Genomic DNA, 19,789 nt, shown 5'->3' on the forward strand with positions numbered 1-19,789 from the left:
TTTCCCAGACTTTGACCTGGTGACAGTGAAGAAACAGCGATATATTTCTAACTCAGGATGGTGAGTGACTTGGAGGGGAACATGGAGGTGCTGGTATTCGCAGGTACAGTACCAAAATACAATAACATCTATATCTCAGAAATACTTCATTGGTTGCAAAGTGTGTTGGTATTCCTTGAGGTTGTGAAATGTGTTGCATAAGTACACAATATTTTTTCATGTCTCAAAATGTGTAACTGTGGCCATGTGCTCAGCTGTGGTAGGTGTTATTGTAAATAAGACACACAAAATGTATGAACGATGGTGCAGCAGAAAATATTCTATCCTTGAAGGACATAATGTGAAATGTGGCATAGGACAAGGTTTTAATCCTAGTTTGAGGAACACGAAAGCTGTACTTTCCAACACCTCTTGGGCTTAAAGGGGTCTTGGTTAGAAACCTGGCTCTGAAGGAAACTGCACTGTGAGGCTATAAATGAAACCTCCTCAAGTGTTTTACATTGGGAGCACAGCCAGCAAGTCTGCTGGATGTCACAGGGCTTGGGATTTGTAAAGAGTGACCTAATGCAATGTTCACATTAATTTTTCCTCTAGAACAGCTATGACATAGGACTAGATAAACCGAATCGTGTTGAGTTAAAGTCAGTACTTTGCAGAAACTCACCATGGTTTAAACTATTGTATCACTGGACCACATTTTCACGTCTGCCACCGTAGGTGGTTGCAAGCTGAGCACATGGTGCAGTTTCATGTACCATCCCCCCCTTGCCCAGTCCCTACCCACTTACATCCGCAATTCCTGACACTTTACGTCAGTTTCAGAATTTCCAGTTTGCGGGCTCCAGCTGCCTCCTCTTTACCGTGGATGTGGACGCCCTTTATATGTCCATCTCCTAACAGTCATAGGGATCTCAGCTACTTCCTGGAATACAGGCCTGAACCATTCCCGTCCACCACCAGCTTCCTCTGCCTGGCCGAGCTCGTCCTTACCCTGAACGACGTCTCTTTCAACTCCTCTCACTTTCTAGCAATTTCTGTTTTTGTTTCCAATTTCCAGTTCCGCAGTTCTTTCGGTTTTCACGCAACATCCTGTTGCCTTTGTGATCATCTGACCCGGATCCTTCAAGCAGATGCCCAGAGTGAGTGCCTCAACAGGGCACTGCGAGCTGATCAAAATGCCTCAAGTAGGTTGTCCTGGGATGTCAGGAGGTCTCCCAGTGCCATTTTTAGACTCAAGTGGAATGGTCTGCATATCTTTACTGGTGCAGCTGAAGTGATTGGCATGTGTACCTCTCACATACAATGTGGAAAAGTGCCTTCTCATACCATTTCCTTTCCATGTCTCTGCCACTTTGGATCCCATATAAAGCCCTCCAATACACTATCCGTGTATTGTACAAAAGAGAGAACAAAGTGTTTAGGAGCTGAGATTGGGTACCAAGGAAAGGTGAACTTGAGGGAAATGAGGGCAGAGTACTATTAAATCAAGAATTTCAGCATCAAGTCAATGTGCAGAATTAATAGTAAACATTTTTCAACTAACATCATTCGGAAGAGTTTCAGAGTGCACATTTACAGGACTATTGTAAATCAGATTCCATCTGCCTGCCATCACTTCTCATATTATTATAAACACACTGCTTTAGAAACATTAATGATGTTAAGTGCACTGGCACAGTGCCAGTCTTCCCACTGTATTGAATGTTTGGGTGCTGTGGCTAAAGGTTAGGGCTGGACTGATGAGCAGCTCCCTCAGTCAGCTTCTGATGAAACCTGGCACTGAATTAGGAGGTTTTCAGTGATCGGGCCTCTTCAGTTTGTGCTCATTTATCTGAAACTCAGTCTGGAACATTTCACACCCATCATAAAGATATGGTTCCTGTTTGACTTTGAGGGTCAGGCACCATCCTTGGCAGTGCAAAAGTGGGCCTGTTAATTCTGTCAGGGCATAGTAAAGTGAAAGATACAATCTGAAACCTTCACCTGTTCCCAACATGTTTCAGATTAAAACAAGGCAGCCCAGTGTTTAGAAAGACACCCTGTTTCCAAGATTCTGCCGCTTCATACACTTAAATATTGACTATAAAAAATAGCCTTCAATTATTTGGAGATGCCCTGAGGGTGTGAAAAATGGTCTATACAGACAAGTTCCTTCTTCCACAGCTAATGAACTATATTAATCATACGGCTCTGTGCAGTGCAGAAGCAGGCCATTCAGCCCATACCAATCTTCCAAACAGCATCCCTGGGACCCTGTAAACCTCACATTTTCCAATCCACATGGCCTTCACATCCATGACACTATGGGCATTTTAGAATGGCCAATCCATCTAACCTGCACGTCTTTGGACTTCGGGAGAAAACCTACACAGACACAAGGAGAATTTGTAAACTCCGCGCAGTCACCTGAGGCTGGAATCAAACCCGGGACCCTGGCACCGTGTTGCAGCAGTGCTAACCACTGAGCCATCATGATACAGGCTTAAGCAGAAGCTCAGGCGGATTTCAGACGATGTGTTGTGCTCCCTGAGTTTAACTCTGGAGTTTTGTGGATGGTGAGGTGAGCAGGAACACACACTGCTGCCCAATCACTTTTCAATCGCCTCGTGATTTTCAATTCGCTCACGCTTCTGCCTCCCATGGGAGGATATGCGTTTGTGGAGAACAGGGAAGCACCAGCTCAGCTTTGGCAGTGATGCCTTCACTGATGTCAGGTAACATGCAGATTGTCACTGTCTTGGATTAAACAGGAAGAGCGGTACTGGGCTGGAAAGCCAGAGAGAGCTCAGCGAAGCATGTGTCACCACATGCATATGATCGCAGGGCAGGGAACTGAAGGAGGGAGAAACAGAAAATAAAACAAGAAGGAGTTAAGCAAGCTGTGGCTCATTCCTTTAACAAAGTGAAGGCTGAGGACTAACATGACAGAGGTCTGCGAGAAATGACGGATGCAGCAAAGATATTTTCATTTCTAAGGCTTACACAAACTAGGGACTGTAAACATAAGATGGTACGTGTTACAGCTCACTCAGGCAAATTGCGTTGCAGTTGCAGCATTCATATTTTACATGCGTCTGGGGCTTTACATAGTGACAGTAAAGGATGTAAATTTCTTTCCTCCACTTGGCTTCCACTCTTACCACCTGTCACTACTGTGTCTTGTAAGAATTTACAAGGCAATACTCCACCTGTTGGCCGTGCTACTAACCCATCTTCCTTGACCAGCACATCTTGTGTTAGGACTTGAACCTGGAGCTTCTGGCTGAGAGGCAAGAATACTCCTGATTGTGCCAAAAAATTCCCTAAACATAAAATTATCATGAATAAATCCAGTAAGGGGATAATTGGTGGAATGAGGAGCTTGCTAGCACTTAGAGAAATGAAGACGTAATACACACTCCAATGCAGGTTCGGTGCCTTCTCATCCTCTCCCCTCACCTGAGGCATGGTGATCCCTCAGGTTAAACCACCACCAGACTCCACCTATCTCTCTCTCTCTCTCTCTCTCTACAGGAAGAAAGCAGGAGAATGAGGTTGAAGAACTTATCAGTCATGATTGAATGGCGGAGCAAACTTGGTGGGCCAAATGGCCTAATTTCTGCTCCTATGTCTTATGGTCTTACGGTCTCCTCTCTCTAATAAGAGATTGGCCTTTTGGCTTGGTAGGACAATGGAGGCTTTTACATGGCGGCATTTGGAGGGAACCTGGATCACGACATGAGGGAGACAGGAATACATGAATATGTTGACGTAGTGAAAATAAATAGAATGAAAGGAGGAGGCTCATGTGGAGAATAAACACCATCAAAGGGCAGGTAGACCAAATGTCCTGTTTCTGAGCTTTAAATGCTATGTAATCAGGAACAATATTCCCTAACATTCCCCCAGGGTTAAAAATTGCTGGCATTTTCATTTGCTGCTGTGACTGGTCTGTGCTAATATCCTGTGGTTAATTGTTGGAATCAATCTTAGTCTGCAGATGTTACAGTGACAGAGAGCTTGTACGTACAGGTAGCGTGAAAGCTGAGAGACTAGTGTGGTGTGGACAGTCCTGATTGGGGTTACACACAATGATTAATGACTTCCAAGATATTACTAACTCTCTGACTGTTAACTGGGTCTCGGAGATTCCAGCTCAGCTCACATGGCAGACATGAAACAGCAATCAGCACGCGCCGTGGTTAATGCTCCCTACACCCCAGCCAGAACTTCAACCCACTTACAGGGGAAGATCATGTTCACTTGCTTGCCTGTGCATGCTGCTGCAAAGTGCTGTGTCCAGGTGCGTGTTGCTTACCTTATGGCGATCGGCGGCTGGAATGTCATAATTCTCGGCCCTCAAATTGGAGGCAGCGACAATGAAATCCATGTGGAAGTTTGCATCATTGTCCTGCAGATTTAATAATTCTCGTTACTGAAAATTAGGAATGGGCTTTTTCATTTGTTCATGCGTATGTATTAAAAATACATAACTTTTTATTCATTTTGTCAACTAATATCTGTCTCTTTACACAGGAACGTAGTAAATAGGAGCAGGAGTGGGCCATTCGGTCCTCGAGTTGCCGTGCCATCCTGTAAGGTCATCCAACTCACGCCCTTGTTCCTGCTTTCTCCTTATATTCTTTGGTCATTTTAGCCCTAAGAGCTACATATAATTCAAAAGACCCCTTAATTGAAAGGCCTTGTACTGTTACTACAAAATCTACCAAACAAAACTTTTCACTCTTCCTAGGTACGTGTGACAATAATAAATCAAATCAAATCAAAAATTATGGCTTGCAACAAAGAACCTTGAACAATACTGCTTAACCCCTCGCAGGAACAGTGGATGAAGGTAGTATCATTAACCCTTAACATATCATTTCATCTAACTGTCTCATAAAAGAACTGCCTTATAAAACACAACTCAACAGAGGAGTGGGAGTGCAAAGAAGGCATTTGGTATGCTTGTATAGGTTAATGGATTGACCATAGGAGTTGGGAGGTCACATTGCAGCAGAGCAGGACATTGGTCAGGCCACTTTTGGATTATTTGTGCAGTATTGGACTCCCTACTATAGGAAGGATGTTGTGAAACTAGAAATGTTTCAGAAAAGCTTTGCAGGAATGTTGCCAGGGTTGGAGGGTTTGAGATATAGGGAAAGGCTGAATAGACTGGGGCCATTTTCCCTAGACCGTCAGAGGCTGGGGGGGACCTTATCGAGGTTTATAAAAGCATGAGGGGCATGGGTAGGGTAAATAGGCAAGGTTTTTTCTCTGAGGTGGGTAAGTCCAAAACTAGAGGGCATAGGTTTAAGGTGAGGGGTAACTTTTTCATGCACAGGATGGTGCGTGTTTGGAATGAGATGCCAGGGGAAGTGGTGGTTGCTGGTGTGATTACAACATTTAAAAGGCATCTGGATGGGTATATGAGTAAAAAGGGTTTAGAGGGATATGGGCCAAATGCCTGCAAATGGTGCTAGATTTATTTAGGGTATCTGGTCGGCATGGAAGAGTTAGACCGAAGGGTCTGTTTCCATGCTGCACATTCCTACGGCTCTATGATGTTTCTGTACAATTTGCTGCCCATCTGAGGCAACATGGGGAGTGACAAAGTTGATGACTGAGTACACAGTTACTGAGTAAAGTACCACACTTCATGGCTGTATGAAAGAAAAGCAATGATGTTCCTGCAGTTGCAAAAGAGGAAAGCTAATCTTGCAAAGCAGATCTTCCCACATCATTGCCACCATTTCCTCACCAACAACACTCACAAAGGTCGATACCATCCAGCACTTAGAGGTTTATAACATCCTGAGGGGCATAGTTAATGTGATTACCCGAGGTCTTTTTCCAAGGATAGGGGAGTCAAAAACTAGAGGGAAGAGGTTCAAGGTGAGATGGGAACGATTTAAATGGCCCCTGAGGGGTAAGTTTTTCACTAGGATATGGAATGAGCTGCTAGAAGAAATGCTAGAAGTGGTACACTCACAATATTTAAAAGACATTTGGGTAGGTAAACAGATGGGAAAGGTCTAGAGGGATATGGGCCAAATGTGGGCAAATGGGACTAATTCAATTTTGGGAAACCTGGCCAGCATGGAAAAGTTGGGCTGAAGGGCCTGTTTCCTTGCTGCATGACTCTAAGATGTGACAAAGCAGCCCGCTTGACTTGCACCACATCCACAAACATCCACTCCCTCCATCACCAGCGGCAGCAGCAATGTGTACTATTTACAAGATGCACTCAGAAATCCACCGAAGATCCTCGGACAGCACCTTCCAAATTCATGGTCACTTCTAGAACTACAGGGGCAGCAGACACATGGGAACACCACCGCTACCTGCAAGTTCTCCTCTAAGTCAAGACACCACCATGACTTGGAAATATACCGCTGATGCTTTACCGTCACAGAAACAAAATTCTGGAATTCCCTCCCCAAGATTTCCTCCCCAAGATTTCCTCCCCATTGTGGGTCTAGCTAAAGCACAAGGATTGCAGCAGTTCAAGAAGGCATCTCACCGCCAACTTCTCAATGGCATCAAGGGATGGCCAATAAATTCTGGCCCAGCCAGCGACACCCACGTTCCATAAGTGAACAAAGAAAAGCAGAATGTGTGGAAAGGAAATAATTAAATTGAAGATAATAGAGTAGATGATGGGCATTGCTCCATTATTCACCAGCAAAAGAAGGAGCCTGCATGCTCTAGGAAATCACAATTTGAGGGTGTAGCTGACAGGAAGTGCAAGAAACCGCCAGGAAAGCCAAACAGGAAGGTGGAGAAATATGACAAAATTCCTTTTTAAAATTCTCTGAAGAATCTGTAATTAGTGAGACCAAATATACCTTCTCAAAGTCAATAGGTTGCATCTCACATCCAGTAAAATCCTTATGAGAAGAGAGGAGATTTTTCAATTCCACCAATCGTTCGTCATCTGAAATGGAAAACAATTGAGAAGGTGAGTTCAGAGAAAGTTGATGGTACAGTATAAAAGTGATGAGAACATGGTCCAAATATGTAAATAGCATCAAGTCACCATAGCCCCACCAGATCATAAGGCTTCTCTCTCAATAGAGAGGGATGACTGGTGGTGGTTTAATCTGAGGGTCACTATGCCTCAGGCAAGGGGAGAGGTTGAGAAAGAGCCCTTAAGTACCCTTAACCACCATCAGTTTCTTGTTCTAATGAGGCAGCAGCCCTCTAAAGTAAATATAACATATTCTTCAAGTGTCACCACAGGCAATGTTTCCATGTACAAAATAAGATTAGCAGAATGAAAACAGTCAGAAATGATCGGGCTCTTGTGTATTCAAAGGTTTAACAAGATCTTTTGATCTCTGCAATCTGTCTGAGTCAGCTCTTTTATTGCATGCCTTCTTATTTTTGGAAGAAGGTGTCAGAGAAATGTTACAGAGAGCTTTCAATTATTATTGTCGGACTGCAGCTGGCAAATTCAGGACAATTGAGCTTTATTTTGACAAACCACGTTTCTGAAATGACAAAGATTTATTCCAAACATTTTCTTCCTAAAAATGAAAACGCAAAACACACGAACAGACACAGAAGTTGGAGTGAACATGCTGACACGAAAGGTGGGCAATTAGATTCCCAAGGCCATCACCAGGGTGTGTCTGCTCGACTATTTATACAATTGGCCAGATCACAAGGGCTTGATAGAAGCTTGCAAATTTAAATCTTCAGATCAAATTTACTGCAGAAAATAAAAGAAAAATATATGTAGGGCACTTTGAGGAAAAAGGGCTTATTTCCAGTACTCAACTCTTCATAGAATCATAGACTGCAAAAGAGACCCTTCAGCTCATTAAGTCAGTACTGCCGAAAATACACTATTACTGACACTAGTCCGACTTTCCCGCACTTGACCCATAGCTTTGAATTTGACTCCTAAAAGCACTTTTTAAAGGTTGTGAGCTTTCTCACCTCAACAACCCTCCCAGGCAGTGCATTCCAGATCTCTAGATAATAAAATGTGAGGCTGGATGAACACAGCAGGCCAAGCAGCATCTCAGGAGCACAAAAGCTGACGTTTCGGGCCTAGACCCTTCATCAGAGAGGGGGACGGGGGGAGGGAACTGGAATAAATAGGGAGAGAGGGGGAGGCGGACCGAAGATGGAGAGTAAAGAAGATAGGTGGAGAGGGTGTAGGTGGGGAGGTAGGGAGGGGATAGGTCAGTCCAGGGAAGACGGACAGGTCAAGGAGGTGGGATGAGGTTAGTAGGTAGCGGGGGGTGCGGCTTGGGGTGGGAGGAAGGGATGGGTGAGAGGAAGAACCGGTTAGGGAGGCAGAGACAGGTTGGACTGGTTTTGGGATGCAGTGGGTGGGGGGGAAGAGCTGGGCTGGTTGTGTGGTGCAGTGGGGGGAGGGGATGAACTGGGCTGGTTTAGGGATGCAGTAGGGGAAGGGGAGATTTTGAAACTGGTGAAGTCCACATTGATACCATATGGCTGCAGGGTTCCCAGGCGGAATATGAGTTGCTGTTCCTGCAACCTTCGGGTGGCATCATTGTGGCAGTGCAGGAGGCCCATGATGGACATGTCGTCTGAGGAATGGGAGGGGGAGTGGAAATGGTTTGCGACTGGGAGGTGCAGTTGTTTGTTGCGAACTGAGCGGAGGTGTTCTGCAAAGCGGTCCCCAAGCCTCCGCTTGGTTTCCCCAATGTAGAGGAAGCGGCACCGGGTACAGTGGATGCAGTATACCACATTGGCAGATGTGCAGGTGAACCTCTGCTTAATGTGGAATGTCATCTTGGGGCCTGGGATGGGGGTGAGGGAGGAGGTGTGGGGACAAGTGTAGCATTTCCTGCGGTTGCAGGGGAAGGTGCCGGGTGTGGTGGGGTTGGAGGGCAGTGTGGAGCGAACAAGGGAGTCACGGAGAGAGTGGTCTCTCCGGAAAGCAGACAGGGGAGGGGATGGAAAAATGTCTTGGGTGGTGGGGTCGGATTGTAAATGGCGGAAGTGTCGGAGGATAATGCGTTGTATCCGGAGGTTGGTAGGGTAGTGTGTGAGAATGAGGGGGATCCTCTTGGGGCGGTTGTGGCGGGGGCGGGGTGTGAGGGATGTGTCGCGGGAAATGCGGGAGACGCGGTCAAGGGTGTTCTCATTCCAGATCTCTGCTGGGTTAAAAGGTTTTTCCTCAAATCCCCCCTAAACTTCCCACCTTTCACTTAAAAATTATTCCCCCTGTCATTGACCATTCAACTAAGTGGAACAACTGCTTTCTATTCAACTTGACCATGTCCCTTATAACCTTATACACTTCCATCAAATCCCCCCCAACCTTGCTTGTTCCAAGAGCTATAGTCTCTCTTTGTCGCTGAAATACTCCACCTCAGAATCATTCCAGAAAATCTCCTCTGCACCCCCTCCAGTGCAATCCTTCCTATTGTGTGGTGACTTGAACTGCACACAGTACTCTAACTGTGGTGTAACCAAAGTTCTGTACAGCTCCAACATAACCTTTCAGGCCTTATAAGTTATGCCTTGACTGACAAAAGCAAGCATCCCTTATGCTTTCTTGACCACCCGACTACAATGTTGATCACCCGGCCACCTTCAGGGATCTGTTGACAAGCACCCCACGATCCCTCTGTTCCCCTGAGCGTTCTAATATTTTGCCACTCATTCAGGACTCCATTGTCTTGCTCCTCCTTCCAGAGTACATCATCTCATATTTATCAGCGTTAAATTCCATCTGCCACTAATCTGCCTGTACGACCAATCATTTATATCCTTCTGTAACCTAACACTTTCCTCCTCACTGTCAATCATTCGGCCAATTTTTGTGTCATCCACAAACTAACTTATCAACCCCCATGTCTCATCTAAATCATTTATGAATATCACAAACAATATGGGACACAGCCCTGAGCCCTATGGCACACCACTCACAACGGGCTCCAGTCACACAAGCAGCCTTTTACCACCACGTTCTGTCTGTCTCCTGCCTCAAAACTAATTTTGGATCTTGCCAAATTATGAGCTTTTATTTCTTTTATCAGTTTCCCATGTGGGACCTTGTCAAAGGTTTTGCTGAAATCCATATAAATTACATCAGCTGGCCTCATCCAAACACTTGGTCACCTTCTCAAAAAATTCTACCAGATTTATTAGGAATAATCGCCCTCTGACAAAGCCATGCTGACTATCAAATTTTGCCCCTTAATTTTCTCCAATAGATTCCCTTCCACTGACATTAACCTGATTGGTCTACAGTTCCCTGGTCTATCTCAACTACAATTCTCATAAATTGGAACCATATGAGCTGTACTCCAACCCTCTGGCACGACACGTGATCAAAGATGAGTCAAAAATTGGGTCAGGGCCCCATAATTTTCGCCCTTGTCTCCCGCAGCAACCCGGGATACAATTCATCCGGACCCAGGGATTTGTCCACTTTTCATTCTGCCGAAACCTCCAATATCTCCTCGCTTCTTCTATTAATCTACTCAGGAACAGCACGGTCAACCTTTTCAAATGCTCTACTTGCATCCTCCTGATCCCAAGTTTAGACAGAGATGAGGTACTCATTTATCACTCTACCAATATCGTCCAGCATCATACACAGATTGCCCCCTTTGTTCCTACTCTTTCCTTCCCTCTGATTTACTTGTAGAATATAGAATCCCTACAGTATGAAAGCAGGCCCTTCAGCCCATACCATCCCTCTAAAGAGCCATCCCACCCAGGCCCAGCTCCCAATCCTATCCCTGTATCCCCACATTTCCCATGGCTAGCCCACCCAGTCTGCATGTCACAGAACACCATGTGTAATTTAGCATGGCCAATCCACCTAACCTGCACATCTTTGGACTGTGGGAGGAAACCAGAGCCAACCCAAGGGAAATGCACACAGACATGGGGAGCATGTGCAAACTGCACACAGATAGTCACCTGAAGGTAGAATTGTACCAAGGTCCCTGGCACTTTGAGGCAGAAGTGCTAACCATTGAGCCCAAGCCACAACAATTGCTTGGGAATTTTCCTAATGTTGCATGCTAGCAACTTTTCAGGGCCTTTTTTGCCCTGGTAATTGCTTTCCTGAGATCCCCCTGCTCTTTATATACTCCTTTGGGGCCTCTGTCATTTGCTCCATTTGTACATGTTACCTGTCTTTCTTTTTCATCCAGTCCTGAATATTCCTGAATACACCTAGGATTCTGTGAGCTTCTTGCTCCGACATTTCACCATAAAGAGAACAAATTTCCCTGTACTTATCCCAGGAAGCTTGAACACCTCCCACTGTTTCGCTGTAGATTTATCCTCCAGTAGCCACTCCCGGTCTACCTTACTCACCACTACTCTGTGCTATGAATCTCCCTACCTATAATGACTGAGTAGAATAGGCTGACGTTCTCAGGAAGTTAGAAGAGTGAGGTGTGTTCTTCTTAAGGTGGGTAAAATTCTTAGAGAGTTTGGCGAGGGAGGTGCAGGGACACTGGGGCGAGGGAGGTGCAGGGACACTGGGGCGAGGGAGGTGCAGGGACACTGGGGCGAGGGAGGTGCAGGGTCACTGGGGCGAGGGAGGTGCAGGGACACTGGGGCGAGGGAGGTGCAGGGTCACTGGGGCGAGGGAGGTGCAGGGACACTGGGGCGAGGGAGGTGCAGGGACACTGGGGCGAGGGAGGTGCAGGGACACTGGGGCGAGGGAGGTGCAGGGTCACTGGGGCGAGGGAGGTGCAGGGTCACTGGGGCGAGGGAGGTGCAGGGACACTGGGTTGAATTTAACAGACTTCTCTGTGGTGCGTTTGGTGGTGGTGCAGCAGTTAAACAGGCAGGAGAAAGCGGGGAGAAGGCCTACCATCTTCCCACCTGTGAAACTGAGAGACCCATGGACAGCTCCCTTCCTCAAACCCCCATCCACTGGCCCACTGAGCCACTGAAGTGGGAAATTAATGGCCACATCAGGGCCCCATTTTGCCATAACTGCACTCACTCTTTTTCACACAGACAGTGGTTCCTGTGTGGAACGAGCTGCATGTGGAAGTGGTTAATGCAGGTGCAATTACAACATTTAAAAGACATTTGGGCAGATACAGGAGTAGCAAAGTTTTCGAAGGAAACAGGCTACACACAGGCAAACGGGACTGGTTTAGTTTGGGAAATTTGTTCGGCATAGATGAGTTGGATTGAAGTGGTGTATGGCTCAATGATGCTCCTCCCCTCACTAGATCGCACTCCATCATCTCTCGTTTGTGGCCTGGATTCCTCAGTGTGTGTACTTCCAACAATTCCTATCACTGTTTCATTGGCATTGCTGAGTGATGTAGAGCTTCCCACCTCTGACTGACCGGCAGCTGGTGGGACTTCCATTCCTGGTGCCATTGAACCTTTTTATGATGCATTTATACATTGTACTTCTCCCTTACTCAATGCACAAGACAGCAGGACTTGCAACGGTGACCATCTGGTTAGTGACAGAGGACAACAGGAAGATATTATGGACAAACCCACCTGCAGAACTGGCAGCTGCCTCCATCTCTGCGTCATTAGTGTGGATGGTGACCCCTGACTTTGGGGTGAATGGAGTAACATCAACAGATAGCAGTATCTGCTGGACTGCAGCTCTGTCCTGAGAACCCTGCATGCGATAAGTCTGTGCGTACAGGTTAGCTGCTGCCATGATATAATCCATGTGGGTGTGCTGTTAATGCAAGAGAAACAAAATCAGTCAATGCACCAATGCAGTACCATGAAAAGTCATCCCAGCATGGGAAAGTAACTGAAATAGAGGTTCAACAGTCAAAAATGCATTCTTGCATATGTTTACACATGTACACACTTATGGTTACAGCATATGGAATTTCAGGTATGTAGCCAACACTAAACTCATAGCCAGAACAAAAGAAAAGAGAAAGCTGGCTTAGTCAAAACACACATTGAGTCCTTTGGGCTGAATAAAATGAGACAAAGACGAATATTATGGCTTTAAATGGCAACAGAAAAGTCAAGATTGGAAGCATGAGATACAGGGACAGGGAGTCCTCACTCTAAGTCTCCCCTTTAAAAGTTTTTATATCTTAAAGCTCCTCATTTGAAGTGAGACTCCCATTCTTGTGCCTCATGCGTCATTACATCGCAAGTGAGGGCCCTGAATTGTGCTGCTAAAGTTAATGCCATTGTCTCTGCGCTCTGCAGTCAAAGATTATTGTGTTTTGTTTCAAAACAGGTCACTGCTTAGGTACTCAGGTCAACTTCTTTTTCATCATCTAAGAATAAGGGGTAAGCCATTCAGCATTGAGATGAGAAAGAACTGTAGAGAGTTGTGAACCTGTGGAATTCTCTCCCACAGGAAGCTGTTAGGGTCAGTTTGTTAGATATATTGCAGAGGGAGTGGGGTGTGGCCCTTGTGGCTGATGGAATCAAGGAATATGGAGAGAAGGAAGGAGTGGGATACTGATTAGCCATGATTGTATTGAATGGTCATGCAGGTTCGAAGGGCTGAATGGCCTACCGCTGCAACCATTTTCAATGTTTCACATTTCTCTGCCTTTCCACCTCTGCTGGCAGAGGAATTCCTCTGGACTTCCCAAAAAAATAATACCTCTCTGCTATATACTCTCTATTGTACTTTATCTCTGCAGCTAGAATACCTGAGAAACTTCTGCTACATCTGTTTTTTTTTTACCTTTATTTAGAGACTCGTCTACAAGCTACGAGTCTGCTTTCATCACCAAAGAATGCACAGTGTTGCACACGTATGTGATGGTTTTTCAACTTTTACAGTAGCTTTTCTGGAAAAATTGTCCTCAGGAACCCTATTCTACCTTTAACATTGATCCCGTGGGGAAAATACTTTATAAGAGGAGGTAATGGCCTGGTGGTCTTGTCGCTAGACTAGTAATGTGGAGGTTCTTGGCTTTGCATGGCAGATAGTGAAATTTAAATTCAAGTTCATAAAATCTGGAATTAAAAACCAAAAGATGACATTGTCAGTTGTCATTTAAACTGTTCTGGTTCCCAATGTCGTTTAGAGAAGCATGTGTCTTTAATTGGTCTGGCCTACATGTGACTCCAGACTCACAGCAGTGTGGACGACTTTTAACTGCCCTCTGAAATAGTCTGGCTGGTCACTCACTTCAAGGGTAGTTAGGGATGGGCAACAACTGCTGGCCTTAAATGATGCCAATATCCCTTGAAAGAATAAAGAAGACTGTAAGACACAGGAACAGAAGTAGGCCCTTTGATCCGTCAAACCTGTTCCACAATTCAATTGGATCTGATCTGACATTCCTCAAGATCACATTTCTGTCCTTTCCCTGTAACCTTTGATTCCCCTCCTGATGAAGAATCTATCTGTCTCAGCCTCACATATACGCAAGGACTCTGCCACACAGATTTCTATGGCAAAGCATTTCAAAGATTCATAACCCTCCTCATCTCAGTCTTAAGTTGGCTGCTCTCTGGGCCTGGGTTCTCCCATGAAGGGAAGCATCCTCCCAGCATTTATCCCATCAAGCCACTTCAGAATCCCAAGAGATATCTGCAAAGGTTCTGAGCCCGCAGGACTGCAGGAAGGGCATTACAACTAAAATCCAAGGCTGTGGAGAGTATATTTTCCAAGTTAAATCTTCGCCCTGCTACAATTAGATTTTACATTCAATCATTGCAAAGCGTCTGTAGATTTCCACCTAGAATGAGGTTTCACCTGGTTAGCCCCAAAACCTAAATTCAGATATTTTTATTTCACACGGACACATGTGAATTAATAAATGGCTAACAAACATCGTAAGCATGTTCTATCTCTATAAACATGGTACAATAGGCAACTCCCCTTGCTAGTGAGATCCTACTGAAATTTCAGGCTGGGCTCCAATATTCAAGTGCCCTTGTGGGTGCACACACTGATATTGGCACCTCTTGGGCAGTCAATTGATGAGGTAGTGCCACAGTAGAATAAAATGAAGCCCACATTGCATGGATCGTGTATCTGCATCCTTTACCTGGCTTCTATCTCTCATCTACAGTTGCGAGGGATTGCTTCATTGTTGGCAATGATATCTTTTGGATGAGACCTTAAACTAAGGCCCCAGACCCAGATTGATGTGGAAGATCCTTGCACTGTGCTTCAAAGGAGAAGAGGTCATTTCTGAAGAAGAGTCTAGGCCCGAAATGTCAGCTTTCCTGCTCCTATGATCCTGCTTGGTCTGCTGTGTTCATCCAGCTCTACTACCTTGTTATCTCAGGGTATTTCCCTCCCATGCTCAGGCTGATCTTTATCCCTCAATCAACATTACAACCGGTTGTGACCCGAACTTTGACCATGTTTGTGTGCCTCACTTTGGTTCCTGCAGCCAAAAGGGCAACACCATCTCTTGGTGGAATCTGGAACTTTCAAGATCGAGGTTGAGGGAGCAATGGGACATCTGGTGGTTGATCCCAGCCCTGTTGGCTTTGCATTTCTTTGATATCAGGACTTAAAGGATCCACTCCTGTTCCACTGGAATCTTCTGTGGCTGTGTGAACAGCTCAATGTTGGCCGAAAGAAGGACTCTGGAATATGACACCTCCAACTCTGTCATGACTTGAGGGACCAAGGGTGTGCTGATGATAAAGTCACCATAGCTCCAGAGAGGTTAGAGCTGCTGTTTTATTAGAGACAGATGACTGTTGATGCATTTAACCTGACAGTTACCATACCTCAGGCGTGTGAGATTGAGAGGGTAGGCTTTCATGGTGGCTTCAGCTGGCACAGGAATCAAACCCACTCTGTTGGCATCACTAATCAGCCATCTAGCCACCGGAGCTAACTAACCCCATTGCTGATGATAGCCCTCCCAGTGAAACACAGAAGTGCAAACCACTGTCTGTTGGGACCCCTGACCCCTCCTGTGTGAGTAAGGAACAGTTTAACGTAGAACTATGCAGCTACATAAAGCCAAACATGATGAAGGGGGATGCTTATGGTGTGTGAGAGGTATCTTTGTTGCACTGTCTTTAAAAAGTGAGGTTTGTTCTTTCTGTAATAAGTATAATTTGCCTGTTAATTCATGTCTAATTTGCATTGGTTCCATGTTGTGATAAAGTATTAGCCATTTGGCAAATCTGATCATTTTGGCTCAGGGCACCCCAGAGGGAACTGTGATTGGGAGGATTGAGGAATAGGCCAGGGTAGTGCTGGGGAAGGATCTTTTCAGGATGCTGAAAGGGCAGGGAAAGGTAGGTTTTATCACTCTGGAAAGGGTATAAGGGATGGTGAAGTCTTGGGTGGCCTAATAGACAATAGGGCAGGAGTAGACCATACAGCCCTTTGAGCCAGAACCACCATTCATTATGATCATGGCTGATCATCCACAATCAATATCCTCTTCCTGCCTTATCCCCATAACCCTTGATTCCACCATCTTTAAGAGCTCTATCTATCTCTTTCTTGAAACTATCCAGAGACTTAGCCTCCACTGCCTTCTGGGACAGAGCATTCCATATATCCAACACTCTCTGGGTGAAGAAGTTTCTCCTCAACTCTGTTCTAAATGGCCTACCCCTTATTTTTAAACTGTGCCCTCTGGTTCTGGACTCCCCCATCAACGGAAACATGCTTCCTGCCTCCAGAGTGTCCAATCCTTTAATTATCTTATACGTCTCAATCAGATCCCCCCTCATCCTCCTAAACTCAAACGTATACAGGCCCAGTCGCTCCAATCTTTCAACATATGATAGTCCCGCCATTCTGGGAATTGACCTCGTGAACCTACGCTGCACTCCCTCAAAGCCAGAATATCCTTCCTCAAAACTGCACACAATTCTCCAGGTGCGGTCTCACCAGGGCCCTGTACAGCTGTAGAAGAACCTCTTTGCTCCTATACTCAATTCCTCTTGTTATGAAGGCCAGCATGCCATTAGCTTTCTTCACTACCTGCTGTACCTGCATGCTTGCTTTCATTGACTGATGTACAAGGACACCCAGATCTTGTTGAACTTCCCCTTTACCTAACTTGACTCCATTTAGGTAGTAATCTGCCTTCCTGTTCTTGCCACCAAAGTGGATAACCACACATTTATCCCCATTAAAGTGCATCTGCCATGCATCCATCCACTCACCTAGCCTGCCCAAGTCACCCTGTATTCTCATAACATCTTCCTCGCATTTCACCCTGCCACCCAGCTTTGTGTCATCAGCAAATTTGCTAATATTACTTTTAATGCCTTCATGTATATCATTAATGTATATTGTAAACAGCTGCGGTCCCAGCACCGAACCTTGTGGAACCCCACTGGTCACTGCCTGCCATTCCGAAAGGGACACGTTTATCATTACTCTTTGCTTCCTGTCAGCCAGCCAATTTTCAGTCCAAGCCAGTATTTTGCCTCTAATACCATGTGCCCTAATTTTGCTCACTAATCTCCTATGTGGGACTTTATCAAAGGCTTTCTGAAAGTCCAGGTATACTACATCCACTGACTCTCCCTTGTCCATCTTCATAGCTACATCCTCAAAAAAATCCAGAAGATTAGTCAAACACAATTTCCCCTTTGTAAATCCATGCTGACTCTGACCTATCCTTTTACTGCTATCCAAATGATTCGTAACTTCATCTTTTATAATTGATTCCAGCATCTTTCCCACCACTGATGTCAGGCTAACCGGTCTATAATTTCCTGTTTACTCTCTCCCTACTTTCTTGAAAAGTGGGACAACATTAGCCACTCTCCAACCCGCAGGAACTGATCCTGAATCTGTAGAACATTGGAAAATAATTAGCAATGCATCCACGATTTCTAGAGCCACCTCCTTAAGTACCCTGGGATGCAGACCATCAGGTCCCGGGGACTTATCAGCCTTCAGACCTAACAATCTATCCAACACCATTTCCTGCCTATTATAAATTCCCTTCAGTTCGTCCATTACCCCAGGTCCTTCAGCCACTATTATGTCTGGGAGATTGCTTGCGTCTTCCCTAGTGAAGACAGATCCAAAGTACCTATTCAACTCTTCTGCCATTTCCTTGTTCCCCATAATAAATTCACCTGTTTCTGTCTTCAAGGGCCCAATTTTAGTCTTAACCATTTTTTTTCTTTACCTGAGAAAGCTTTTACTATCCTCCTTTATGTTTTTGGCCAGTGTGCCTTCGTAGCTAATTTTTTCTCCACGTATTGCCTTTTTAGTTATCCTCTGTTGCTCTTTAAAACTTTCCCAGTCCTCTGGCTTCCCGCTCATCTTTGCTATGTTATACTTCTTTTTTATCTTTATACAGTCCTTAACTTCCCTCGTCAGCCATGGCCACCCCTGCCTCCCCTTAGGATCTTTCTTCCTCTTTGGAATGAACTGATCCTACACCTTCTGCATTATATCCAGAAATACCTGCCATTGTTGTTCCACTGCCATCCCTGATAGGGTATTGAACCATTGAACTTTGGCCAGCTCCTCCCTCAAGCCTCCGCTTGGTTTTCCCAATGTAGAGGAAGCCACACCGGGTACAATGGATACAGTACACCACATTGGCAGATGCGCAGGTGCATCTTGGGGCCTGGGATGGGGGTGAGGGAGGAGGTGTGGGGGCAAGTGTAGCATTTCCTGTGGTTGCAGGGGAAGGTGCCGGGTGTGGTGGGGTTGGAGGGCAGTGTGGAGCGAACAAGGGAGTCACGGAGAGAGTGGTCTCTCCGGAAAGCAGACAAGGGTGGGGATGGAAAAATGTCTTGGGTGGTGGGGTCGGATTGTAGATAGTGGAAGTGTCAGAGGATGATGCGTTGTATCTGGAGGTTGGTGGGGTGGTGTGTGAGAATGAGGGGGATCCTCTTGGGGCGGTTGTGGCGGGGGTGGTGTGTGAGGGATGTGTTGCGGGAAATGCGGGAGACGCGGCCAAGGGCGTTCTCGACCACTGTGGGGGGAAAGTTGCAGTCCTTGAAGAACTTGGACATCTGGGATGTGCGGGAGTGGAATGCCTCATCGTGGGAGCAGATGCGATGGAGGCGGAGAAATTGGGAATAGGGGATGCAATTTTTGCAGGAGGGTGGGTGGGAGGAGGTGTATTCTAGGTAGCTGTCGGAGTCGGTAGGCTTGAAATGGACATCAGTTACAAGCTGGTTGCCTGAGATGGAAACTGAGAGGTCCAGGAAGGTGAGGGATGTGCTGGAGATGGCCCAGGTGAACTGTATCGGTGCCGCCTCTTGCTCCCCAGAGGAGCTCGAACAGTTCATCCACTTCACCAACACCTTCCACCCCAACCTTCAGTTCACCTGGGCCATGAGACGTGAGCTGATTCAGATAGACTAGGATTCTGAGGGACCTTGACAGGATAGATGCTGGGGAGATGTTTCCCCTCCTTGGGGGGAATCCAGATCCTCAGGGAGCTGGTTAACTAAAAGGTGTTGCCTGCTTTAGACAGAGATGAAGGAGAAATTTCTTCTCTCAGAGATATACTAAATAAAGGTCATAATAATTAGGCCAACAGCAGATCTAATAGAGGTTTTCAAAATCATGAGAACCTGGATGTGGATAACGGTTCCTGCTCTTAAAGGGGATTAGAATAGCTAGGTGTTTGGTTTTGACCGGCACAGATTTGATGGGCTGAAGGGCCTTTTTTTGCACTGTAACAATTCAACAATTGATTCTATGGGAGTCTCCTCCCTAGAGAGGAATAGAGGCAGGTCATTGAATGCATTCGAGCCTGAGTGAGATAGCTTTATGATTGACAATGGAGTCAAGGCAGAAATTTGGCGTTGAGATCAAAATCAAATCAGCCATGTTCTTATTGAATGGTGCAGCCGGCTTGATGGGCTGAATGGCCTGCTCCTATTTCTTACGTCCTCATCACCTGAGTAGAACAATCCTTTTGGAATGCCTGTGTTA

The 19,789-nt window shown here is 45.8% G+C and overlaps 1 protein-coding gene across 1 annotated transcript in view; it reads right to left on the reverse strand.

The window, feature by feature from the left end:
* The window catches only part of uba1 (ubiquitin-like modifier activating enzyme 1), a 296,167-nt gene that overhangs the window by 130,716 nt on the left and 145,662 nt on the right, over nt 1-19,789 (reverse strand). Inside the window, exons 19-21 of the mRNA XM_048547326.2 lie at nt 12,454-12,643; nt 6,828-6,916; nt 4,298-4,390 (exon numbers count right to left, since the gene is read on the reverse strand). Coding sequence (XP_048403283.1) covers nt 4,298-4,390; nt 6,828-6,916; nt 12,454-12,643 — 372 coding nt within the window. The remainder of the gene's footprint in view (nt 1-4,297; nt 4,391-6,827; nt 6,917-12,453; nt 12,644-19,789) is intronic.

This window comes from Stegostoma tigrinum, chromosome 11, assembly GCF_030684315.1.
Source record: "Stegostoma tigrinum isolate sSteTig4 chromosome 11, sSteTig4.hap1, whole genome shotgun sequence".
NCBI lineage: Eukaryota > Metazoa > Chordata > Chondrichthyes > Orectolobiformes > Stegostomatidae > Stegostoma > Stegostoma tigrinum.